Source organism: Ictidomys tridecemlineatus, chromosome 15 (genome assembly GCF_052094955.1).
Source record: "Ictidomys tridecemlineatus isolate mIctTri1 chromosome 15, mIctTri1.hap1, whole genome shotgun sequence".
Taxonomy (NCBI): Eukaryota; Metazoa; Chordata; class Mammalia; order Rodentia; family Sciuridae; genus Ictidomys; species Ictidomys tridecemlineatus.
This window is the reverse complement of record NC_135491.1, coordinates 56,726,951-56,753,403: the sequence shown is the minus strand read 5'-3', so window position 1 is coordinate 56,753,403 and position 26,453 is coordinate 56,726,951. Positions and strand designations below refer to the sequence as shown.

At 47.7% G+C, this 26,453-nt stretch overlaps 1 protein-coding gene across 1 annotated transcript in view; it reads right to left on the bottom strand.

The window, feature by feature from the left end:
* Positions 1-26,453, bottom strand: part of Cdh13 (cadherin 13) — an 854,075-nt gene that overhangs the window by 286,619 nt on the left and 541,003 nt on the right. Inside the window, exon 6 of the mRNA XM_078032736.1 lies at positions 1,564-1,708. Within this exon, the coding sequence (XP_077888862.1) occupies positions 1,564-1,708 (145 nt within the window). The remainder of the gene's footprint in view (positions 1-1,563; positions 1,709-26,453) is intronic.

Sequence of the window (26,453 nt, the reverse complement as noted above, 5' to 3'; positions counted from 1 at the left end):
GTGCTTTAAGAAATCCAGTGTGCTTTAAAGATTCTATTTTTCTTCAAAAATATGACATGTATATGAAACAATCTGATGCTCTTTCCTAAAACTTAAGAAGGACGGGGTTGGGGGGGTGGGGGGGGGAGTTGGCCGTCATCTAATCACCCACGCAGAACGCACAAAGCCGTGCGTGCTCACAGCGCCCAGGATGCAGCCTCTGGCACTCTCGGTGAGAACACCTTTCCTGCACATGCACGTTCCAGAGCCCCAGCTACAAGGCCCAGGGGACCGCAGACAGAAACCCGGAATCCTCCGGCTCCACTCCCACCCTGGCCTCTTTAATAGCTGTCCGCATTGCTTCTCCCAGCTTGTTCTGCACACCAGCTTGTTAAGCAGATTTCTGTAAACATCCAACCCAAATTCCAGGGGCTCTGTCACTGAAGCCCTCTCTCCGTCAAGAGCAGCGCGCAGCCTGTCTGCCCTGACGGCATCTGATCTGCCCTCCCCGCAGCTCTGCCTCTGGGGGGGCTGTTGTCCCTCCTCTGCTCCACACCCCCAAACACCCTCTGCACACAGAGCACAGGGGGAGGGAGAGGGTCGCTCCTGCCCTTGGGGGCTCTGATGAGGTGCCAGAGACCCAGCTCCCAGAAGCCCAAGGGAGGCTTCAGGCACCTTGCATACAATTATTCACCTGGCAGTCTGGGCAGGTTGCCATGGCAACGCTTCCTGAGCCTCCACATCTACATGTCACTGATACATCCCATCAGTTTAGCAGCGAGGGAAAAAAACCGGCCAAGCAGTCCTCGGGCCCCCACTGCCCTGACTCTGTCGCCTATGGTTTGGGCATAATCTTGGGCCCGGAGACAGTGGTCCTTTTCATAAAAGTGCCTTTCACTCAAGCGTATCTTAAAGCTCGAAATCAAAGTCCAGCCTAATAAGGATTTTCCTCCTTTGTTCTTCCTTCCTCTAGCACCGGACGCGGGAGTGGCTTCTGCTGTCGGCCCCACGGTGCTTTAATTAGTATGTTCTGGGCCAGGAAAGGGAGCTCTAACTTCCAAAGCCTCCCCAGGAGGGGGGACCTGGGACGCGATCGCAGGGAGCTTCCTGCTACCCGAGCGACTCAATAACACCAGGCACGCGCTTGCCTCTGGGCCTCTAACTGAGCCAAGCTTCCTCTGCGCACATCTCTAAGGAGAGGGAAAGGAGTCCTACCTGCTTCACCATATTGTTCTCATTAAAAGGCGACAATGAAAAGAAAGAACAGTTCCCTGGCCTCACCGTATCACAGCGCTGAGCCCTACCCGCCCTGACACAGGTGGCCGGATATCACACGTGCTCAACACCAGCTGAGCATCAGAGACTTGGAGGTGGCCATCCCAGAGGACCCCCGCAGGGAAAGGGAAGACACTTTATAGCTCACAGCCTCATCATTTCGGGCCGCCTTCCACCCAGGGAAGTGCTGGGTCCATGCTGGTGCCTGCCCCCGAGTTAGGACAGCAGGACAACAGTGTCTGGAGTCCCCGAATGCCACAGAGTGCCACTGTCCAAGCGGTCACGCTGACGCAAGGCAGCCCCACGTACCTGTGGGCGAGCCCTCCATGACGTGGCCGATGTAGGGGCCTTCCCGGAAGGTTGGCCTGTTGTCATTCTGATCGATCACGATGATTTCCAGGGGCACGGGCCCTTCCAGGGTTTTGCCGTTGACATCCGTCGTCTCCACGAACAGCTGTTGGGCAAAGAGAAAGGGGGAGAAATAAGGCCTTAACTCGTTATGAAGACCGAAATCTGGTTCCCCAGGGAAAGTAGGCTATGTCTGCAAGGTTATGAGCCCGTGGCCATATTCAAACTTTGGTCTCAATGGACAGGCACTGGGAGTGGAATAGAAACCAAACATCTCAGCACAGAAGGCAGAGATCAGCTCCTGTTAGAGTCCCCTGGGAAATTACAATTAATTCATCAAATATGCGAAGAGTGTTAAAAAAAAAACAACTCACAATCAGCCCTAGCTGAGAAAATGTGCTTACACTGTTTTTGTTTTTCCAACATCATTATTCTTAAAAGGAATGTTATGCTAATAAAAGTATTTGACTAAGCATTTATGAACGGAGCACATTAAGGGATGAGCTTGAGTGTTTACGCTGACGTTCAGGAGAAATGCACGCCAGGCAGTGGTTTAGAAGACGTGGCTCGTGCCGGAAAGCCAGGATCTGCAGGGCCCCGAGTGGGACCTCGAGATTCCTGCCCTGCGGGCTTTCACCAGGTCCTGGGATTCCCCAGGCCCATGAGGCACTTCCATAGAGAGCCGCCTTCGGATCCCCAGGAAGGCAGCACCCAGACCCAGCTGCGCTGGGTTAGAAGCAAGGAATTACGCCATGGCACCCCCTGAGAACCACGGGGGCTTCGTGTTCCCATCTTCTGTGCTCAGTTCTGCCTTCGCTGCATTTGGCAAGAACAGCCACCCTTCTTGGATGAGTGCTGTTCCCGGCAAAGGTGGCAGGCAGCAGTGTTTCAGTGACAAAAAAGGCATTTGCAGTCAGAACTCTGGGGAAAGGGTCTGCATTTTGGATCCCAGCACAAGAGGGCGCCCTCTGTGACCTTGAGCAAGACCCTCAGCTGTCAGTTTCCTCATCCATCAAACGGGCCAACAGAAACACCATTAGAGTCATAACAAGCAGCTGTGGGCAGGTGGCCCTAGTCACTCACTCAGTCCTCACAGTGACCCCATGGCCACTTTTGGGTAGGTTTCAGAAGCCAGCAAATGTTAATCCGGGGATTCCAGTTTGACCTTGCAAGGCCACCTCCGGGTCCAGGGTCAACCACCGTAACGATATGTCTAAGCACCTCATGTAAGGCCTGGGACAGAAGACTTCACAAGAGCACTAGCTGGGGCTATAGTAAGGCCCGGGACAGAAGACTTCACAAGAGCACTAGCTGGGGCTATAGTTGCCACTGCTAAGATCAATGCTAAAGTCAAATTATCCCAAACTCAGAAATGAAAGAGAAGAACGGTGGAGACAAATCAGTGCAGCCGTCCCCCACCTGGTGGTATCATAGCCCTTCAGAAAGTAGCGCCACAAAATTCAACAAAACCACGGAGGACTGGGGCGCTTTGTTCCATGTTGCTATGACTCCTGGTCCTATCTGAGTGGCACTGTTTGGAGGGAAATATTTGCTGCAGTGTTATTTCTAATAAAAGCCCACTGGCCACCAGGTAAATGTCCAGTGGAAGGGGACGAGCTGAATTCACGTCGGTGTGGCAACGTGATAGACTGTAGCTATCAGGAAAAAATAATTAAGCTGTGTTGATTCCTTAGAGCACTGAGTAATGCACAGAACGGCGCGTACCTGGTACAAACAGGGTGCACAAAGAGGACAGGTTTGGTGTGAGCAGGGAAATCAGGTGAGTGGGGAGGGAATTGTCTTCTTCGTTGTTTCTTTAGCATGATTTCATCTTTACTCTCATCAGCAAATTCACACACACTCACATACATGCACACCCATGCACACACACCATCTTGATTTCTGGAGCAGATAAAATAATGTAAAGTTACCTTATTAAAAAAATAAATAAATCGGCAGAGCCTTCTAACATCTGAACCCAAAGGAGATCTTACAGAGAAGGAATTTTACATTTTTATGTTTTTTTGAGAGCTATTATGAGAATAATGAAAACAAAAAATCAATCACAACAAAGCTTTGGGGGTAATTTCATGCTATAACAAAGTTATGGCTTTTTGTTCTCTCAAAATAGCCAAGGATTCGACTTTAATTTGACCAAAAATCCTTTGTCTAAAGATAACAAATATTTTGTATCTGAGCCCTGAGCTTCCACATTCTTTAGGATTTGGCCAGTGTCATAAACCACAGGAGGGACTGAGAATCAGGATCACATTGCCAAGTGAACGGGTATATTAAAACTGGGAGGGGCCGACCCCAGACCCTTGCCAACATAACGGGAAGACAAATAGACAACAACAAGGAGATAGGGCTGAGTAGGAAGAGCACAGAATTTCAGGCTGAGTTTCAGAAAACCCATTATGTAAGTAGACAACCTGCCAGTATTTTATGTCACAAAATGAGCCAGAGTTTGACTGTCAGGGTTGGTTGTTTTTTTTCCTTTTTTTACAAAAATAAACAGAAGCCAAGAATTTGGGATCATGTCAAAAAAACAGCCAACTACTCCTAACTGGCATTTCCTCATTTAAAAAAATTATATATATATATATATATATATATATATATATATATATATATATATGCTGTAGTTGGACACAATATCTTTTTTTATTTATTTTTATGTGGTGCTGAGGATAGAACCCCACACCTTACATGTGCTAGGCGAGCGCTCAGCTGCTGAGCCACAACCCCAGCCCCACATTTCCTCATTTCAAAAATAACAAGAAATCTTTGAGGACTTGCAGTGCTGTGCTGAGGCTAGGATACGACGTTAATAAAAAAGGTTCCTGGTGTGGAGAGGTGGGTGAGAAACAGACAGAACATGTGAGCAAGGTGATTTCATTAGCAACAAGGGTGATGAAGCAGGTCTGTCTCCTGCGGCTCCACCAGCCTCACTATAGCTACTTGCCACGTGTGGCTATTTAACTTAAACCAACATTTTTAAAAACTCAGTTCTCCAAAAGAGGCATGCTTCAAGGCCTCAACAGCTGCATGCAGCTAGTGGCTACCACAGGAGACAACCCCGAGGGAGCACATCTGTGTGCTTGAGCAACTGTGTGTAGGAGGATGTGTGAGTGATAAAATGGTTGAGAAAAGCTTATTGCCAAGGAACATTTCAGCTGAGACTCTAGCGTCAAGAAAACAGTGGAGACATCCACACAAAAATGAATAGAAAGAGGCCCAGATGGCAGAAGTAGCAAGTGCAAAGGCCCCGGGGCAGAAACAGACTTGGTGTTCTGAGGACAGGGTGTGATATAAAATTAAGCCCAAAAAGGAGGGCTCCACTCAACTCTAAATGGGGTGAGTCGAGCCTCAGCCCCAGTCCGGATTCTTTGCACTGGAAGCTGCGAGCCCAGTGAGGAAGGCTAGCTTTCTTCCTGTGATCTGCCAAGGAAGGCCAAGGTGAGGGCCAAGTCCATCATGCTTGTTCCTAACAGAGGATTGTGTAGGGAGGAGGGAACCTCTAGCAGGAAGTGCTGGTGGCTGATTGAGAGCCCTTCTCCTTTTGCAAAGGCACATTAGTGACGCTGATGCCTGGGGGATGCAGGAAGGTGCCTTGGTGAGCCCAGGACATGCCGTGCCCCTCCTGTGGGAGCTCTGGCTCTGCCTGGGTTCTCCTGACTGTGCCCAGGTGAAGGCCACACCCTCTTTGGCCAAGGCCGCACTTTCTGCAGCGGGACTCTGAGTCCCAGAGGGCACTTCCAGTATCAGAAAATAAGTGTTGCTGGCGCTCATTTCCCTTTCTCTTCCTAACTCACGTACCCAGACTCACAAGTCCACAGGTTGAAACTTCTAGAACAGCATTTGTCTCCTGGGACTCCCAGGATGGATTCTGGTGGCCACGTTTGAGGCTCAGAAACAAAGCAGGAAGAAAGGCTCTCAAAGCCAGAATGCAGAGTCGGCTTCCTGAGGCCACTTCTCGGAGTCCCCTGTGAGAGGAGCCCAGGAGACGCGGAAGCCAGCCTCCACCTCGGACCCGAGGCCTCCTGCTCCTCCTCTCAGCGGCTGCCCTGCCCGGGAGTGCGAGGTGTGACACAGAAAAACGTCCCCATGGAGCCAGACGGGGGTGCTCAAGAAACCACAGCTGGGGACAACTGTCCACGTGGCCACGTCCAGCGCACAGGCCAGGTGGTGCGGCTGCCCCTGGTCTGCGAAGGATCCTGTTTTCCCCTCACAGACACACACAGAGACCTGCATGGAAACACACGCATGCAGATACAGACACACACGCCCCACACACGCAGAGGTGGGCACACACACGTCAGGTTTCCCACCTTGCAGTGTCCCCTCTGCATGATGAGCACATGACACGCATTTGTTCCAAGAAGCTGCCGAGCAGAATGGCGAGCACCATGCTGCCGACCTAGGGCCAGATGGAGAGGCGCGGATGGGCAGCTCACGGGGACGGTGCCCAGGCCTGGGCCCCGGTGGCCTTAGCCTGGGTGGGACTTCTGTACCTAACTGCAGCGGCATTTTCTCCATGGGGAGGGCCAGCCCTGCCTGTGCCACTCATGGAGCCTCTCCACGGGGACCCGAGGGCCGTGACAGAGCTGGCTCCTCAGGTGTCTTCTGAATCAGCACTTGGTGGGCCTGTGGCAGGGCTTTCCTGCTGCACTCTGGAAAAGGTGGTGCACATGGGAGGTGGCAGCAGCTGGGCCTGGTGCCAGGGAATGCTGGCACGTCCCATATCCTGAGCATGGAGCTCCGGGAGGCCTGGGAGGCATGCTGGGCTGTGCTCAGGGGCCTGGTACCCCATCCTCCTGGTGTTGGGGACGGGCTCTGCAGGGCACAGTCCCCAGGAGCCCTCCTGTCAGTCATCCGTGCAGCCTTCCCAGGGCCTCAGGAGTCCCGTGCTATTCGGGGAATGAGCCAGGGAAGCGCCTGATGCGAGCCTGTGCTGGATTCCCAGCCAGCTCTTGCTCCCAGTGTTCAAGAGGCCAGGCTTGACTTTTCTGGAGCTAGTAGAACTCTTTTACCTTGTAAAGTAATTTCGTCAAAATATTCTTCAAAGCCACTATTGGTGGTGAGGCTTTCTGAGAAACTAGAGAGCAAGACCCAGGCACTGTGCATTGACCATTGGCTCTAAATGTGGCCCAGAGGGTGGCTTCTCCAGGGACCACAGTGGACATGCAGGACTCGTCCTGTCTTCAGCCCAGGCCTGCTCTCAGCCTGGCCTCGTCGTCAGCCGGCAGGCCCTTCCTGCCCTGGCCACCCAGAAGATGTGGTAGGACACCTGTGCTGCACCAGTCACCTCCCAAAGCACTCTGTTCCTTACAGGGCAAACACGGTTGTTTTTTAAATTTGTGTTTAGAAATGTGGTTCCAGGGGTGGTACCACATTGAAGGTGGCTTATTGTCCCTCTTAGGATAAATAGCGAATGCCTTTCATTTGATAAATCCTTCTATAATCTGGTTCCAGCCATGTGCCCAAGCCATTCCATATCACAAGAGGACCCGACCGTGCCTTACTGTTGGGCTACACTGGCCCCTGCAGATCCCCAGCTCACGACGTCCCTCCCAGCATAGCTTCTGTCACACACAGCCCTCCTGCTGCACACGGGCTTCCCACTGGAGCCCTGCTCGTCCTTCAGACCCAGCCCCAACACGACAGAGCTCGCCCTCCCCTGCAGCAGCTGGGGAGCCCCTGGTGTGTACTCCTGCAGCCCCAGAACCCTACAGCCCTTTCCATGATATGGGGCCAGTACTCACTGGGGTGATGATTACGTTAACAGCATCTGGCCCCAGGAAGGCAGGGTTTGGTGGATGTCCCTGCACATCACTGACCCCCTAGTCCCTGGGGTGGTACACCACACGCACTTCATGTGATGCTGCTGGCACAAAGCTCTCTTCTGAAGAAGCGATATCTCTTTAAGAGAATGCAGTAAGAAGTTCTGGCCTCAGCTGTGGGCATCTGTCCCTTCTCTGCATCTCGGCACAGGGGGCTGAGTGGCCCCTACTGGGCCAGTCGACTCAGTAGTCTTAATTGACCAACAAACCTCCGGAGGTGAACACCATCAAAGTGCATCAAACTGATGACTTTTTAAAAGAAGCGAATTAACGTTTATTTGGCATTTAATCTATGAGCATTCAATACTGTGGGCTCCATGCGACCTAGAGAAATTCTTGATGCAAAAAAAAAAAAAAAAAAAGGTCAGCAAGAAGGGTCCCAGGGCCCATCAGGCAGGATGCAGGCTTATCCCTGACTCCAAACTCCACGTTTCCCTCGCTGCAGCCACATGGCCCCCCCTGATGATTTTAGTTGTGCTTTCTTTACTAATTATGTTGTGAATAGCTGTGCTGCTTATTGATGGCCATTTTTTAAACTTGCCTCATCCAGTGCAAAATTATGCATGAATTTAGGAGTCTGGAGAGCTTGGGTGTTTTTATTCGTGCGCATGGAAACGCACAAGAACACCCCATGAGCCTCGCGTGTTGGGCAGCAGCCTGCCACAAACAGGCTGAGAAACATCACGGGAGCCGCCCGGCTCCGTCCGTGTGCCCCCCTGGGAGGTCAGACTTTGTGGAAAGAAAATCAGAGCTGTCCTTAAGAACATGACTCTCAGATGACCACATGAATAGATGGAGTAGCAGGGAGACATGGGGTGCATCTCTTCAGAGCAAAGCATTCATCCTAGAGTGGAAATGTTGGTAGTGCACGAGGTTGTGCCCCACTCCTGGGGGGCGGGGCAGCATCCTGGCCTGTTGAGTCTTGTGTGTGGGGTTAGAGGAGAGGCAGCTCCACTCCTGAACTGGGAAGGGTCTGCTGAACAGCCACTCCAGCGCTGGGTGCCCTCATCCTCCTGTCCACGCTGGGGGGGACGAGTGGGGATGTCTCCACTGGAGACGTGAACCATCAATTCACGACATGCAAGCGGATGACTCTTCAAGCCAATTAATGCACCATGACAACAGATTGGCTGCGTGCACACGGCATCAACAAAGACGCCTTTCAAAAACAGGAACAGAATGAACCAGATTACAAAGCTCGCACAGGCGCCCTGCCCTTCCGCTCCACCATGGAGGGTAAACATCTCGCCCTGTCATCTGGCTCGTCCTCTCATCTCCCACCACAAAAGGCACGAGTTAATCCAACAGAATTGGATGCTGTGATCATACCCAAAGGAGTGACACGATGAAAAACAAAATGTGCTACAAGGCTTTCTTTTGAGTGAAGGCCAAAAGGGAGGATCTTGCTCTTCAAAATTAGTTTTCATGACCTGGGATGACCCACGTCGCAGAGGACAAGCCTGGATCAGTGGAGTCGGGAGCAAAGCACAGAAACAACAGATGGACTCGTGAGCCATTTTGAAGAAAAACAATTTAGGAAGCACTTCCATGACCTTTCTCGACTCTGATAGTTTTTCTTTGGGCAAAATATTTAAATGGAGTAACAAATCACACACAGTCTAAACTGCTGTTTTGAGATGACATGGTTGAACATCCGGGCGTCAGAGGAGTGCATGTGGCCACATCACGCACACGTCTCTGCCGCAGTCCTCAGATCCCGGAGAACGAAGAGCTCGAATCAGACACACTCTAACCTGGGGAGAACCGGCTTCTCCTTTGGAGATGGAGATGATGTCTGCCACCCAAGTCAGTGTTTTCCATCCACGTTGCCTCCTGAGGCACTAAAAGGCTTTCCAGCACAGATGCTGCCATTTATGCCATCTCTGGAACACCTCTTAGGAACTTCCACTTGAGCCAGTCTACCAGTTATAAACAAGAGTGGCACTCATTCCTTTCCTTTCGAATATCTTGTAAGAGAGCACATTTGTAACGCTAGAACTGTGGTCCTCGGCAAGTTCACTGTGGGCAGCTGGAGATACACACCGCCTAACCACGGGGCATTCCTGATTAGGCGTGACTGTGAGTGCAAAGTAACCGTGTGTTTGATGACATTCTACCTTGGAAGTCATGCAAAGCTAAGACGCCAGTGTTTGCCCCCAGATGAGGGGGAGACGAGACCCGTTGACGGGGAGGTGCTGTGACATTAACCTGATAAAACCCTCCTGCAAAGTGGCTGGGAAGCAGATCTCCAGAACCTCAGAGGTGCCCACAGCTCAGTGATGTGAAACGCCCTGGAAGTGAGCTCACAGGATTTTTGTAAACCATGTATACCGTTTGCGCCCAACACGTGATCCCTGAGGGTTGAGAGGGGTTGTAAGATTTCTAAAAACTACATTTTCCACCAAAGGTACAATAGTTGTTGTGATAAGAAAATGACAAAACTAGTCCTAACTCATCATCAAGGTGATGCTTCACCTGCCCACTCTTTTGTACCCGAGTCTTACATATTTAACTTCAGTTTATGCATTTCGGTTTTGGTAGAAACATGTATGTTCGATATTAGTTGAGAGCACACTCATGGTCCCATCAGATCACAGGCAACTAGAGGGCAGGAGCAGCCTTTCGCAGTGTTTAACAATCAGTGCTTTGAATAATGCAATTCCCATTAAAATTAAAGTGATGTTCTTCATAGAAAAAGCCTTGAAAATCTTTACCACCAGCACCTCAGAGTATGAATCGCCAGGATATAAAAAGAACTCAAAAAACTTAACACCAAAAAACAATCAAACAAAAAACCAGTCAATAAATGGGCAAAGGAACTGAACAGGCACTTCACAGAAGAAGAAATATGAATGGTCAAAAAGTTTATGAAAAATATGGTCAACATCTCTAGAAATTAGAGAAATGCAAATAAAAACTACATTGAGATTCCATCTTACCCTTGACCTAGAAGGCAATTACCAAGAATACAAGTAACAATAAATGTGGGCAAGGATGTGGGGAAAAGGTTTACTTATACATTTTGATGGAACTGCAATATGGAGACTCCTTGGAAAACCTGGAATGGAACCACCATTTGACCAAGTTATCCCACTCTTTGGATTAAAACCAAAGGACTTAAAATCAGCATAGTACAGTGACGTATCCAATTCAATATAGCAGATTGATTCACAATGACCAAGCTATAGAACCAACGTAGGTACCCTACAACAGATGAATGAATAAAGAAAATGTGATATATATACACAATAGAATACTACTCAACCATAAAGAAGAATGAAATTATGGCATTTTCCAGTAAATAGAGAAAACTGGAGGATGTCCTGCTGAGTGAAATAAGTCAGTCCTCAAAAACTAAAGGCAGAATTTTCTCTCTGATATGTGGATGCTAACCCACAACAAGCAAGGGGAAGAACAGAAGTTCATTGGACTAGAGAGATGGAATGATGGGAAGGGAGAGGAACAGGCAGGACAGCAGAGTGAATCAGACATATCTTTCCTATCCTACAACCAGGGTAACTCCACATCATATACAACCACAATAATGGAATCCTAATTGGAACAAATTATGCTTATTCTATGTACGTATAACATGTCAAAATACACTCTACTGTCATGTATATCCAAAAAGAACAAATTTAAACAATTTTTAAAAGTACTAATAGGTATTCTTATTGAGTTTCTGTGATCCTCACTCTTGCCCACCTCCTAGAATTCCACAAATATGCAACAAGTCTCCCTCACCAGCACAGCTTCGTGATCACTGAAATTGCCCTGGACTGGAGTCAGGACCTGACTTCAGCTCGGTTCCCTTGCCTCCCAGGAGATGTGGTGGGCACCATGACGCCCCCTCCTGCTCCAAGATCTTTATCCCTCATCCCTGGAACCTGCAGATATGTTCGTTTACCTGATAAAGAGGAATAGGGTTGCAGATCAATTGACCCTAAAAGAGAAAGAAGGACTTGGATTTTCTGGGTGGCCCTCAAGGTCCTTGAGAAGAAAGAGGACAAGGAGATCAGAGCAGTGGGCTGTGGAGACGGAGGAAGGCCACCAGCCGAGAGGTGGGCAGTCCCCGTGGGCTGGGAAGGTGGGAAGGGGATTCTCCCCTGGAGTGGCCAGAAACTAATGTAGCTCTGCAGACACCTGGGTTTTAGCCCCGTGTCAACCACGGCAGACACCACCCCTGCAGAACTGCAAGGTGACAAGGGTGTGTTGGTTGTGAGTCCCTGCGTTTGGGGTATTTATGGTTCTCATCAGAACGCTTTTTAGAATGAAAGTAGGTAGTATTAACAGTTAAGCCAAAACAACGAGTAAAAAGCAAAGCCATCCCCGGTCACCCCGGGACGACGGGTGACCTCATGGTGGTAAGCCACAGGCCTTCAGGGTGCCCTCTGCGTGAGCCACAAGTGGTATGTCCCATACCTGTCTCAGGTTTATTGCTAAGGACTGGAAAGGTGAATGAGTGGGCAGCACAATTCCAGGCCTGGGGCGCATTCTGAATGCCGGCTTGTCATGCAGAGGGGAGTTTGGAGACCTTGGCATGAATCTCCTGGGCATCTCCACCACCCGGGGTGCTCCCCACATCAAGATCCCATGGCAGCCCAATGAGCCCCAAGCAGCAGCACTTGGTCATTCCCTGGCTGGTGTGTGTGTGGATGTGGGGTTGCCCCACCCTCCCTGCAGGGCCCCCCTAGGAGAACCCACCATCTCCCATGGCTCTGTGTTTAGATACTGGCTCACGTGTTTGCAGCACACTGGGCCAACGCCCGGGAGTCAGCCTACAGTCACTTTCCTATTGCAATAATCCAGGTTTCTCTTTGGGGAGAGAAATTGCATTTCCAATTATTTTTCTCAGCTTTATTTCCTTATTCAAGTTGAACTTCATTATGGACCAACTCCTGGAGGAGGGTTACCTGGGACAGACATCCTCAGCCTTTAGAACACTCCTCCACCTTCATCCGCACAGTTGTGTGTGGCCCCTCCTCCCTAGATGGACTTACTCCATGTTTACAGTTGCCTCTAAAATCAATCAAAGGGGTAAAAATCTTTCCTAATTGTTAGGATACTAATTAAAGATCCTGATGCTATTTGTAAATCTTGCTCTGCTTAGAGTTAGTACTTCCTTTCTCAATGTAAAATTTTGCTTTTTATTTTTTTTCTTTCTTTTTAACTAGAGGTAATGGAAACATTTTTTTCTGTGTATGCATGCTCATAACCACAGTGTACTTTGAGGGCATTTTTCTATTTAACTTTTGAAGTAACTTTAATTAGGTGGAAGAAATCTATGCATATATTCAAAATAATTTTACTTAAGCAGGTTGGGTGAGGTCCTAGTGAATACCCTCTGCCTCAGGGGGGACACAGGCTGAAAATTTTAATTGGTTGGAGTAGAAATTGTATAAATCATGGATGATAGAATTATGCTGGATCCATTAAGGAGAGGCACAAGGGTTAAGGAGATTTCTTTGCAAAGATGAAAAACATAATACTTTTGAAAACAAAGCCACAGCAGAACAATTACTAGGGATTTTGTTTTCACTTGCCCTCTCCTCTCTTCCAGAGTGAAACTCAGAGTGATAGGATTCAATACAAGTCTTTTTTTAAAGTTTATAGATTTAAATTCATTTGGTTAAATAGTATTAAAATATATTTTATTAAATATTATGTTCTCTAAAAATTACAGTTAATATGTAAAAAAATTAAAGTATAGCCTAATGAATTCCAGATAGGTTAAGGTATTAGGAGAGAAAAGTCATTTAATGTTTATGTAACAGAGTAGAGAAGACCTCTTTCTGAGCCAGAATTAAAGGCATTCTTACCATGTAAATTATTCATAGATTAAGCTACTTAAATGCAAGCTTTTTATATGACTAAAATATCTTAATGAGATAAACAGAAAACTGAAAAATAGGTATGTCACATAAGATATCAGCTTATCTTGAATATACAAGAAGTTGGTTAAAAATTAACAGGAAAAGAATGGAAATTAGCAAAACTAAAAATTAAAAAAATTTCAGATCTAATTTTTTTTAAAAAAAAAGACTATAAAAACATTATAGAATGAGATATTTTTTAACTTATAAAATAATTAGCAAAGGCTAAGTCTGCATTTGGCAAACTTGTGAGAAAACAAGATCTCATACATTTCTGATGTTGAAACCTCATTCTTAAATAGAATTGTCAATGCTCCACACAAGACTGGAAAGATTCACTTGTAGAAATCTAGCCATGGTGTGTGTGTATGCGCGTGTGTGCATGTGCGTGTGTGTGTGCGCGCGCGCGCGCATGTTAACATGCATGCTTATTTCAATATTTGTTTTTTTGGAGGGAGGGTACCAGGGATTGAACTCAGGGGTATTCAACCACTAAGCCACATTCCCAGCCCTATTTTATATTTTATTTAGAGACAGGGTCTCACTGAGTTGCTTAGCACCTTGCTTTTGCTGAGGCTGGCTTTGAACTTGCGATCCTTCTGCCTCAGCCTCCTGAACTGCTGGAATTATAGGTGTGTGCCACCATACCCAGCCTCAATATTTCTTAAATATAGGAAAAACCAGAAACTCCACAATGTTCTAAGAGGAGAGTAACGAAGTATGCACACAGTGAAACCACATCACAGAACACTTTACAAAATGTAAAGATATATTAATAATAAAGTCTTTGTGAATGCAATATACATATGAAATAAAAATAGGACTGAAAAAACTATATATGAGAGATATAGTGCAACGTATTAATTTCAGAGTTTAAAAGAATAAATAAGATTTATTTAAAAATTGCAACCTATTCAGACAGTGACTGTCGTCACATGGGGCACCGTGTACCGTTATTAAACTCAGGGACGCCTGGCCCTTGAGCGCTGGTGAGAAGTGCGGAGCCCGCAGCACATGCACATGAGACTGACAGGATTAGAGCAGAACATGGTATCACTATGTTTTTTCTAGTCCTCACAGGTCTCTAAATTTTTAGATAAAAGAAGAATCTCAATGCACTTGACCCAACATGGAACTTGGCCTCATCAGCTCTATCGTGTGGACCATCGCTGTTGTCGAGGTCTGCTTTCTCTGTCCTGCTACGCTTTTAATCTCGCTGATAGATTCTATGAGCCAGGAAAGAGCTGAGATTCCAAGCATGGACTTTCCATTCGGGGAGCCAGGACTTCAAGTTCCACTTCTCTCTCCTGCCGGCTCTGGGATTTTTGAGCTATTCAGTCGCCTTCTTCAAATCTCGATCGCCTCATCTTCACCATGGAAGAGTAGAACCTATCTCACAGAAAATAAGTGAGATCTGTAAAGCACTTAGCGAAATCCCTGGGCTAAATAAACAGCAGTCACTAGAACCTCTGAAGTTTCACATGAGGCAAGAAAAACCCCACCTACCATCATGTCCCTCATCAGGGTTTATCATCTGAAGCCCTGGAAAGTCATCCACGTGGTGCTGAAGTTCATTTAGAGAATTAAGAGGAAACACAGCACCAGGCCCCTTTTCCAATCTCCTTGTGAGGAGAAGATGGGGCCAAGGTCAAGGTCCTGCCCGGCCATAGAACACATGCAGACCCGAGTACTGGCCCTGACCCTGTCTCCCTGGCTCTCAGCTCCATTTCTCATCTGTTCCACTCTGGGCTACAGTCTGGGCCTGGAGCTGCCCTGGCTCCCAGGACTCAGAATCCACTCAGCACCCTGGGTCTGTCTCAGCCCCTGCCCCAGTTCCTCCTTTGGAACAATGCTCAGAATTTCTCACCCTTCTAGACGGGTGTCTACCACCCTCCCTTTCCATCTGGGTGCTCTCAAATCAAGGATGGTGAGAACAAAGCTTGCTTTTTTAAAATGAAACTTTTATTCTGAAGTTCACATGCAGTTGTGAGAAATAGCACAAAGAGAACCCATTAGTATCTTAACTAGCTCCCCCAGTAACATTGTATAAAACTCTAGGACAGTGCCACACACAGGATGTTGACAGTGACATCCTCCCAGGGTGTGGACAGCCTGGGCCTGTGGACTTGTGTGTGTGTGTGTGTGTGTGTGTGTGTGTGTGTGTGTGTGTACTTTGTTCTATGCAGCTTTATCATACTGTGCTGACCCACAGTCAACAGGCAGAACAGCTCCACCTCCATCAGGATCCCCCATGCCAGAGGGCAATGCTTCTAAATCTTCAATTTGCACCTACATCTGGGTGGACTTCAAAAGGATTGAAATCAGGGTCTCAAGGAGAAGTGAGGACGACCATGTTCCTAACAGCACCACTCACAACAGCCAAGATGTGAAAGGAAACAAGTATCCACCAAGGGACAAATGGGAAACCACAATGCATCCTAGCCACCCAGAGGAGTGTGGCTCAGTCCTGAACAGGAAGGCAATTCTGACACGAGGTACAACACAGAGGGTCTCTGAGGACACTATGTTAGCAGAATAAGCCAATCACAGACAGACACTGTGGGAGTCCACTCTCGAGGTATCTAATCATGTTGCCACAGGGCTATTCTGTAGCCATTTCTTTGTCTGACACCCCCGCTAGAATGCAAGCCTTGGAAGGCAAGAATTTGTCTTATTCCCACAAAACACCAGAACAGTGTCTTCCATATGGATTTTCAAGAAATATAACAAACGAACAATGAATGAGTTTATCAGGGAGTCTCTTCTTTCCCCTCTAGATAACAGATCAATAGACAAGAAATAAATGACACCTGTCTTTGGAGAATTCCCCGAGGGTGAACCTAGCCCAAAGCAATGCTTTAGGAACTCAGCTACAGCTATTCTGCCTATTTCAAAACCAAGTTCAGTGAAGTTGCTAGAACTGTCACAAGCATGCACACATATTTTACATGGTATTGTTCCTTGTTTGGCAATGACGGATAGCACATGATCTTCTTCTGACACCCATATTACTAATAAGCATATTTAAATGAAGGGAAATAAAGCAAGTGGAACTTCATACACATTCTAGCTCACCAAAGTGATCCCATCTGTCCCTGCCTTTTATAAATGAGGCAATACATGTTACAGGAATAGACTCATCTTTCTTACATAAAGCCTTCTCCCCCATTCCTAGAATCCTAACTCAGCATCTCTTCTCTGATTTTTATTTGTGCATAAAAAGTGCCTTGAGCAGCAGACATGACTGGGACATGAGAGGCTGCCTTGTTAGATTCTTCTGGAGTTTAACCCAGACTGCCCCGTATTCTTTTGGCCAAGTATCTGCACACCATATTGGAGTGCAGATTCAGTGCTGAGGAGCCCAGCTAGTCCACCCATGATCCCCCTGTGCTGGATTTTGTTACAGACTGTCAGGACGTCCCCTGCCATGTGCCACTCAGCTTCCTCAAGGGCCCTGGCCAGCTCAGGATTGAGATGCTAATGTCACCCATCTTGTGATCAAGACAGCTGCATGTCTCCAGGCCATGAGGAGAAAAGCGGGATTATAGACCTGCCCATCACCTAGATTGTCCAGCGACCGCCCAGTAAGCAGGTGCCTGATGTGAACAGGCGAGGGGCCATTAAACTAAAATCTAGTCCAACTCTCCCTTCTCTTCTGAGTTTTGTTAGATTGAACTATAAGATGGGGCCATCTTTGTAGGTCACTGAAAAGGAGTAGTTCAGCCTAATGCTCTTATTCAGAGGCACCGGAAAGAACAAACCCACCACCCGGCACTGTCCATGGTGCTGAATCTCTACTGCATGGAAAAGAGGTCACCTGGTCTCTGGTCCCCGCGACGCAACGTATGCACCTGTCAGAATTGCCCCACATGGGGAAGGAGTTAGTGTGGGGAGAAAAGAAGTGTGGGTATCTTGGGGGAGGCAGGGGGACTAAAGAGTTGCCAGGAAGAAAAAGAAAGTTTGTTTTTGTTGTCTGCTGAAAATTCTAGTTAGGAAGAATAAAGAACCTCATCTTCTGGAGAGAATGGCCGGGCAGACACCAGACCCTGAGCTGGTGTGTCTCCAGCACTGAGCCTGCCGTTCCTGTCCTTTGAGTTTCTTTTCCTCCCCTCTATTTCAAAATCTTTTAAAAATTCCATCACTGTCTGCATTTTGTAGAGAATTCAGTTTGCACATGTCAACTTCCATTTTCTTTCAGAGAATATTTAAGGAGTAGTTCACGTTTGGTATCAAAGAAGGGGGCTTGTGGACTTCAATCCTTGAGTGAGTCTATACTCGAGGGGCAGTGAGCAGATTCGTGGGGTTGTTTGGACATGGTTGAAGACGTGGCCACATGAGAATGTGCGTGATTCACCGACCATACAGAGCCTGTTGGATCCTGTGCTGGTTAAATTGAGGTTTGGATGTCTTCTAGGAGAACAAAGGTGGAGGACTTCTAAGGACAGAAATAGGAACATGAGGGGTAAAGTAAGCAGAATATCATAGAAAAGTCCGGTAGATTAGAGCCTTGGGCTGAAGGCAGCTTGCTGCTGCTTTTGTAGGTGAGGTCCTGAAACCCAGCTTCTCTCAGTCCTTGTCTGCCTTCTGTGGCTGCTTGAGACCTTACAAGAGCCTGTGTGGCTGAGCGAACTTAAATACTTACTAGCTGTCCCTGTGGAGAAGAAGTTCCCCAATTCTAGATCATTTCGGGCAAAAGGAGGAGGCTGTAAAAGTGTCGAGGAGAGAATGAATCTTGACAGGGTTCCAGACCCAGGTGGCCAACCTGAGGGGTCCACCTAGTCCAGCCACTCTCTCTCTCAGGATCATCACTTCCTCGATCAATACTGTGTATGTGTCCCTGCTGTCCCTTGAGCCTGTGCCAGACACATGGCTCATAATAACGTAGAAAGTTTGAAGATCTATGAAGGTCCCAGGGAGCCTCCATTTAGTGGGATTAAGCACCAATCACTCGAGTAATTATCAAATATGGAAGAATGGGATGACCCCCGTGTGGGTCGTGGGTGGGCAGCTGTTTGGAAAGCTCTCTCTGATGGAAGCCAACAGGAAAGAGGGGGAGGAGCCTGGATGAATGCCAGAACCTTTGACAACCACACAAAACCCGGAGGCACAGAGCAGAAGGGGCAAAGAGAGGAGGCGACGAGGGCTCAGAGCAGAAGGGGCAAAGAGAGGAGGCGACGAGGGCTGAGCATGGAGAGGACCGTGCGGCCGGGGCAGGAGACCCTGCACCCAAGGCGAGGCATCTTGGCTTCTCTCTTAAGGGCAATGACACCATTAAAATGCTGTCATGGCACTGCTGTCATAGATACCAATTTAAAATGAATAAGTAAATTTTTAAAATTTATGGAGCCATAAAAGGGTGGTCCACCCTAGGTCTTTGGTTCTTCAATTTGAAGGTGATCATGTCACATAAAACTATGATCAGATAAACTGGCTACTTTTCTGCTGGTAACTCATTTTTTTTTTTAACAAGGTGTGGCCATGACCCTTTACCGTGGATGGTGAAAGGCATCGCCCCTGTCTTCCTCTACACCCAACCCCACTGTCTCTGGTATCTTAGGATTTTGGAAGGAAGATAACAGTGTAGCAGTTAACATAGAGTCAACACCAATTTAAATAATCCCTGCACCAATGACTGGTGTGTGACATGCTTGCAAGTTGTTCAATTTGCTGTGCTTCTAATTAATTCTGTTAAATTACGCATTGCCAAGAGCTTTCTGTCTGGACTCTGCAGAGGGAGTGGTGTAGGAGAAAGTCAAACTTTAGAAAGGTAATTCCAGGTGACCTGACCTGAATTAGCATATTAATAATGAACAATTGCTTCACAGGGGATGAATGCTTATTTTTGCAAGCTCAGTCTGAGCACAAACTAGTTTTCAAAAGGATAAGGTGAGATATCAGCAGAGACCCTTCATCTCAATCTCCTTTATTTGTATTCCACGGACTTTGTCAGCGAACTCCACGAAATGTTTCATTAACCTTCAGTCCCCGTTACAGCACCGCCTGGTAACATCACATAGCTCCGGCTTTCTTCAGACGTCTTTGGATATCTTTCTAGTGTAGAAACTGTACTTTGTAAAAACTTCAAATTCAAACTGAGAAAATGGCTGGCCTTGGGATAATTTTCTTCCATATTTATTCCATATTTATTCCATAGCAGGTCCTAAACCCTTACATCCCTAAAATCAGTTCAATAATTCCCAACTTTTATAATCCAAGCCAGAGATCTAATGGGCTCCAATTTGGGGCTGATTGCGCGCCTGGCGGGGATGTGTTCTTATTGTCATCCCTCGCCCTCGGGCTGCACCCTCTAATCTGCAACTGGAACTAATGACAAGGCAGCCTCTAAAGGCACATGGATTTTTTGCTTTTTTGATTTGCAGCACTGATGATCTGGAAAAAAAAATCATCTTCAGAATGTTTTATCAGGAAAAAGTCAGTTCTTGTAGAAATAGTGTTTTTTTCCTTATTTGTTTTAATTGTGGTGAACGACAAAAAAATCATAGGTGATAACAGCATTTTTAGAATATTGTCTAATTTTTTTCCTCTCTTTCTTTTGCATGGTGCTGGGGATTGAACCCAGGTCCTTGGGCATCATGCCATTGGTTTTGACCCAGTCGTCTTACTTCTAACCTAACTAGTCTTAGTTCTAAGTCAGACACAGCTTCAGGCCATGCCCAGTCTTGCACTGCCCCGCAAAGGCCTGGGGGTCCACCCAGACTATACTTCCTCTAGATGGGTCTTGGAAAAGAAGTTCTGAACTGGTTCTTTACAGTTTCTACACTAGAAAGATATCCAAAGATGTCTGAAGTAGGAGACAAGTGTTTGGGTTGGCTGTTTGTCCCTGTGAGCTAAGAACAACGTAGGAGAGGAAAAGTTTGTCTTGACTCCTTACGTAACAGAGGTTCAGTCCAGGGAGGAAGGCGTGGTGGGTGGAGGAGGGCTGCTCCACTCACTGGGCCCAGGAAGCAAGGAGCAGAGAGAGGGCCACGGGAGGATGTGCCTGTCCAGGGCAGGCCCCAGTGACCGCCTTCTCCAGCCATGCTCCACTTGCCACAGTCATGCAGTCAGTCCTTTCAAACTAGAGGCACTTATTAAATTGTAGCCACACAATCCAATAATTTCACCTCTGAACACTCCTACATTAGCACAGGAGCTTTGGGGGACACCTCACATCCAAACCATGACAACCACCAAAGTGCAGCCCGCCGTGACCAGCTACGCCGTGTGCCCTGGAACCACCAGCTGACAAAGCCTAGTGCCCACGACGCCTCTGCCGCGGGAGGGTGGCACTCATCGTCCATTTTCTTGGGGCCTTGCAGGTTTGGAATGGGCAGGTGAAGAGCTGGAAGCAGTGGTCACTCCCTCAAGCTTAGCCCTGACCCGACTCAAAGCTGACGGAGAGCCCGTGTCCTTACACTCCCAGCTCTTCTCCATGACCCTTGGCTTCTCCCGTTCCTGTCACAGCTCTGCCTGTGTGACGGCATATTTTATGAGACCTGCTCCACTTCTTTATCACCAGTTTTGTTTAGTAATTTAAATCTTATTCTCCTTGTTCTAAATGAAAAATATTGATGATTTCAATATTTTATATTTATCTCCCCAAGTAGTAAATTGTGAAGTTTGATTTATTAGTCTATAATACTCAATTAATTCTGTATTTTCCATGCCCAGGAACAACCACAACAAAAAGGTTTCTCGTGCCGGGACTAGAGGAATGAGTTCCCGGGAGGCTCACCCTGGCTTGGAGGACTCTGGTCCCCGTGTCTCAGTGGGGCTGAATGGTGCCTCTGCCAGGCAGTGCAACCCTGGGGACTGGGCCAAGGGAGGGCATGTCAAAGAGGACCCCAGACATCCACCCTCAATACCCAGACCTGCCAAGAGTTTAAAGAGAACATCAGGTTCCACCCTAAACCTGAACAGCACCGTAAAACTGTCCTCTCAATTATCGTCAGTTGACACAGACAGGAAGCAACCATGTAAGAGGTCTGCCCAGAGAACCCATCCATCCTTCCGTCCATGCTTCAGTATCACTTGGCACTTTTTTTTTTGTTTTACGTGAAATGCCTGTGCATATACCAAATGTGTTTTCACATATAACTCAATGAATAATGACTGCCATCTGGACAGAGAGCCCTTGCAGACATTCCCGAGGTTGGAAGGACGAATATGGCGCTCACCAAGCAAAATACCTTTGATTTCCAACAGGCCACCAGGGAGGGTGTGTCAGAGAGAGGGATCCCTGACAGAAGGAGCCGCTGTGTGCAGGCATCAGGGTGTTGCATGGAGACTCCCGTCAGGGTGTGCTAGAGGCCAAGTTCATGCCACGGAAGGAGGCAGCAGCTGGTGTTGGGCAGACAGAATCACATGGCTCCTCATGGGACCATTCACCCAGGTCAAGCCTCCCAAGATTACAAGTGTCCAGGTACTAGGCAAGTCCCTCCTTACCGCTCTTAAAAAGCGGACATAGGAACACAGTTCTGACAGTAGTAATGACTTCTCATGGACCTCTGGAGGCCAGGCAGCTTCCAAATGCGAGAGTGCACCAAAAAGATACAGGAAATGGGGTGATTTGATCTTTACCAAAGGAGGCAGGTCACTTTCCCAGGTAACACAGACCCAGGAAAACACAGAAAGAGCCCCACCCCGCCCCCAAACAAGCCCTGCATGTGCCTCTTTCCCAGCAGCAGCGGGAGCCTGTCACACACTCGGCAGGTGTCAGGTGCTATGCTGTCCCCAGTCCTTAGCTTTCCCATTTTCCTCGTTACCCCAGGATGGTCTCGTTGTTACCCCCACTTCTCAGAGAGAAAACTGAGGCTGGCTGCTCCCACCTCCGGGGATCTCTCCTTTGGCTAAACTCCACCAACCAAATCCAAACAGAAGCAGCAGACCAAGTTTGGTTTCTAGTCCAGGCCTGTTTACCAGCCAAGTGACCCTGAGTGACCTACAGTCCAGGCCTGAGTTCCCTCATCTGTGAGTGGGAGCCGTGTGGTGAGTGAGCTTATTCCTCCAGTGGCAAAATAACCCTGATATTCTACCATTGTAGGACTAACTGGAACAGGGCAGAGCACCCTGCAGAGTGCCCGAGCACCCTGGAGGCACCAGCTAAAGAAGATCACCTTGTAAGAGCCAAGAGCCAAACCCACGGCAGGACGGCCAGCCAAAGCCCCGAGAATGAGGCTGTGCCTCCTGTGGAGTTTGGAGAGTAAAGTCAGCGTGTGAGGAGAAGAAAGCAGCAAGATGTCCCCTTGACATGGGTAAAGTGGCCTAACGTCCAGCACTGTCCTCTCTCTCTGTAATCCAGCGCCCTTTTCTGACCCTTGTGGCTTGGTGGCTGGCCTCCTGCTGAGCCCCAGGGGGGTTCCAGGCCATCTTCCCAGGGGGCAGGTGAGAAGAGCTCACCCTGTCTTCCAGGGCCGGTACCACGCGTGGCTTGTGACAGCTCTCATCAGACTGCCTGTCACCTTGCTCAGGGCAGCTGCTTGTTGAGCAGAGGGGGACAGTCACTCACCGCTGGGCTATGTAAACAGTTCTCCCTCCATTTTTCCAAGTGAAAGTTGGCTTGTGTGGAAACTAAATGGGCTTAAAATAGAACCTTACCCTAGTGATTTAGGCGTGGATTTCCTGCCCGTCCCAAGGGGTAGGGGGCATCCATTGGACATGATTATCAGAACTGGGCTCCTGGAAGGTGAAGGCAGTTCACAGTATTATCTACCCATTTATAGGCAGCTGTGATTTGACCATATGGGACTGGCCTTGATAGACTGGACACCTGAACACATGGACAGGCCATCTCGAGGGTATTCTGCCCATTATGGGGCATAGTGATCATACCTGACCAATCAGCCAGGCTCCCCAGAGGTCTCTGTCCTGGAGGTCATCTGATCTAAGTGTACATTATCTAAGCCATCTTTGTTTAGGAAATTCCTTGTGTCATTATCGGTCTTGCTTTTAATTTCAAATCACTTTGGCATTTTTCCTCTACTTTTATCTAATCAGCAATTACTCATTACAAATGCTTGAAAGAACAGGTACAAAAAAAAAACCCCACACCTTTTTTTGTGTGTGAAATATTTCCCCAGTTGGGAAGATAATTGGTTAAAAAAGAAGAAGAACAATACAGAAAATATTATAGATTGTCAGTTTCCCACAGGGTGGTGGGGGTGAACAAAAGTTTATTAAAAATGAATAATACTAGACACAACATGCATAGCTCATTACACTTGGGCATATTTTTGATTAGGGCTACGCCAGACAACAGCTCTTCAGATGAGATTTGACAGCAGGTAAATTACATGGCATAGAGTTTAAGTTGATCTACAGAACAACAATGTCTTGATCATAAATAGGATTTGTGTGCTGGAAAACACATTCCATCATTAATGGAACAGACAAATGAACTGAGAAACATCACATTGCACCATAGTTTTAAGTAGCTTACCTTAGCCATGGCGTGTGGGTAGTAAGCCATGCGTAAAACCTTATAAAAGCCCATTAAGTCAGGATCAGTTTATTCAAAACAGCACATATTTCAAGCAACTGCTCTTCCTTAGCAAATTCCAGGCGCTATTGTCTAACGACATCAACCAAAATAATGGAAAATAAATCAATTGTAACTCATTATAAGTTATGTCCTCCCAAGACTCTTGCATTTTAAATTGGAAAGTACTCCAAACATCTTCTATTGGTAGAGGTCCTTGAGAGCCGTCCATTGGCATGGCCCATCCAATACTCCATGTCAAAATTCCTCCTTTAATATTGCATAGCCAGGGCCCCTTTGACTTTGGACTAAGAACCTCTAAAAATGGTGGTTTCACTCTTTTTATTTATTTCTTTATTTTTAAGTGATTTGTTTTATTGGGTTGTTAACATGGAGTAAACTTACTGAAAAGGCAGTGGCTAGATCTCTGTCCTGCTCAAAATTTAGTGGCAATGTGTTTGTGACACACAGTTCTGATATGCCAAGAGGTCTACAGAGAAGGCTGAGTTGATATCTATATCTACATTTGCAAAATCCGCAACTTTAAAGATAATCGCCCCCAAAGATCTCAAGTCACCAACACATCTGTCAAAATATCCATAGCTGTGAACTCTGCCAGATACTCAGAATTCAAAGAATCCCATTTAAAAGTGTGTGAGGGGGTGTCATTTATTTTATGTTGCCACCTATAAAATGTGAATGGCCCAGGAGAGGTCTTCACAGTGTTTAAAACAGTTTGCAAACCTATGAATACGTACATGGGATTTCTGTGGAACCCCATCGCCCATCTCTTCTATAGCAGAACTGACTCCCCAGCACCTGGAGAAGCTGCCTGGCCTCCCATCCTCCCTGTGACTCCCTGTGATGAGCATGGGGTTAACCTGTGCTTTACAGCAGGCTGTGCACAGTGCCCCACGACCATGGGAACAGCTACGGGGCAGATTTTCCGAGGCTGAGCTCTCTTGGATTTTCCTACACCCACCAGCTGCTACCTTGACGCCGCTGAATTTTGCACGCAGATTTGCAGTTTAGGTTTGGAAGCAGACAGAAGGAACTGAGCTTTGGGGTTTATTTGGCTTTATTACCTGATGTAGGAGATATGAGTCTGTATTTTCTAGCACCCCTTTTTCCTTTTTATGAGAAACAGCACCCTACTTATCTTTGCACCATTACCCCTCCATTTCCTGTGGTCTTGGTGGGTCTGTCAGTCACACTGTGATTTCCTCCAATCCTGCATGCGAGGCAGAACCCAACCACAGCCAGTCAGAAACAATGGCAACCGTGATGCAAAGGTCCCTGCATAGAATCTCCGTTCCTGGCTGGGGTCCCCAGAACGGAACTCTTCCTGCTCTTTCTGAGACCCAGCTGTTGGATTTTAAATCTGTAGACTCTGGCCAGCATTCATCCAGTGATCCTCCTCAGTCTATCTTTCTGAAGCCAGTTCATGCCTGTCCTTCCATCACAGAACCCTGGGCAGCTCACCTGAGAACACTGCTCTGAGCTGCTCCCCATGTGTATGGGCATGAACTTAGCCTCCTCATCTGCATTGGCCTGCTGCGCTGGACAGACACAGGGAGAGACATGGACTGACCCGAGCGCATCAGTCTGTCACCAGGAGAGACAATAAGGCAAGGATCCTTCCTGCATCAGGGGAGGGTGCAGAGTCTATCCAACCTGAGGAAGCTGGCTCTGAAGAGGGCACCCTGGGTGCCCCAAAGTTCTGCTCTTGGAGTGACACCCATTGAGTTCAGCCCCAGGGGCCAGACCTTACTGACCGCAAGACCACAAACAGCTTGCCTCCCTGAGACTCAGTTTCTGACTCACGAAATGGAATCATGTGAAAAAACATAGAACTCTCTTGTTATGTCCGTGTGGATACGTGTGCACATACATCCACACATGTGCTTTTGGGAATTCCCAGGAATTACTAGGAGATTAATAGATTACTCTAAGTCACCGAGGAGGGAGAAGATGGGTCACAAAGGGCTTTCTCTGACGTGCATGTGCCCCTGGGCTCTGGAACACACACAATCCAACCACTTGTATTTATTTCTGTTTTTTAACGAGTCTCCATGCTGCCAAGCACCTCATTTCACACCCGAGGAGCCTGCGTCCTGATAAGGAAGTCGACTTGCTCCAGGTCCCACAAGAGGCCTTGGAGGAATGGGGACAGGTGACCGAGACTTGGGATGAATTTTAAGCTCTACTGATTCATGTGACAAGCAGGAACTTGAGAGCCAGTCAAGGATCTAATTGCATCACAGACATGACAGAGTTCTGAAGAACAGAACGGAGACATCAGAGGGGGTGAGGGAGGAGTGAGGCTGTGTGTGGGGACCTCACTAGGGACGGGAGAGGAGCTGTGGCTGCATCTGCCCGGGCAGAGGACCACTTCCTGTCTGGGCACTTGGTGTGAGTGGTACGGTTTCCCTGGAACCATCTGTAAGGTGGACGTGGCGACCAGTCATGAGATCTGACTGCTGTGGCTCCTCTCTGCCTTCCAAGGGTCTGGGTGACCTGTCACGAGGGCTGCTTTCTCTGGTCCTTTGACAGTCTGAAGCAAATAGCTTGCAGGGAAAGAGTCTCAGCTTCAGGAGCTTGGGGGATGCTGTTTTCTCCAGGGGAATGTCAGCTCCAGGGCTGGGGGCAACCTGTTGG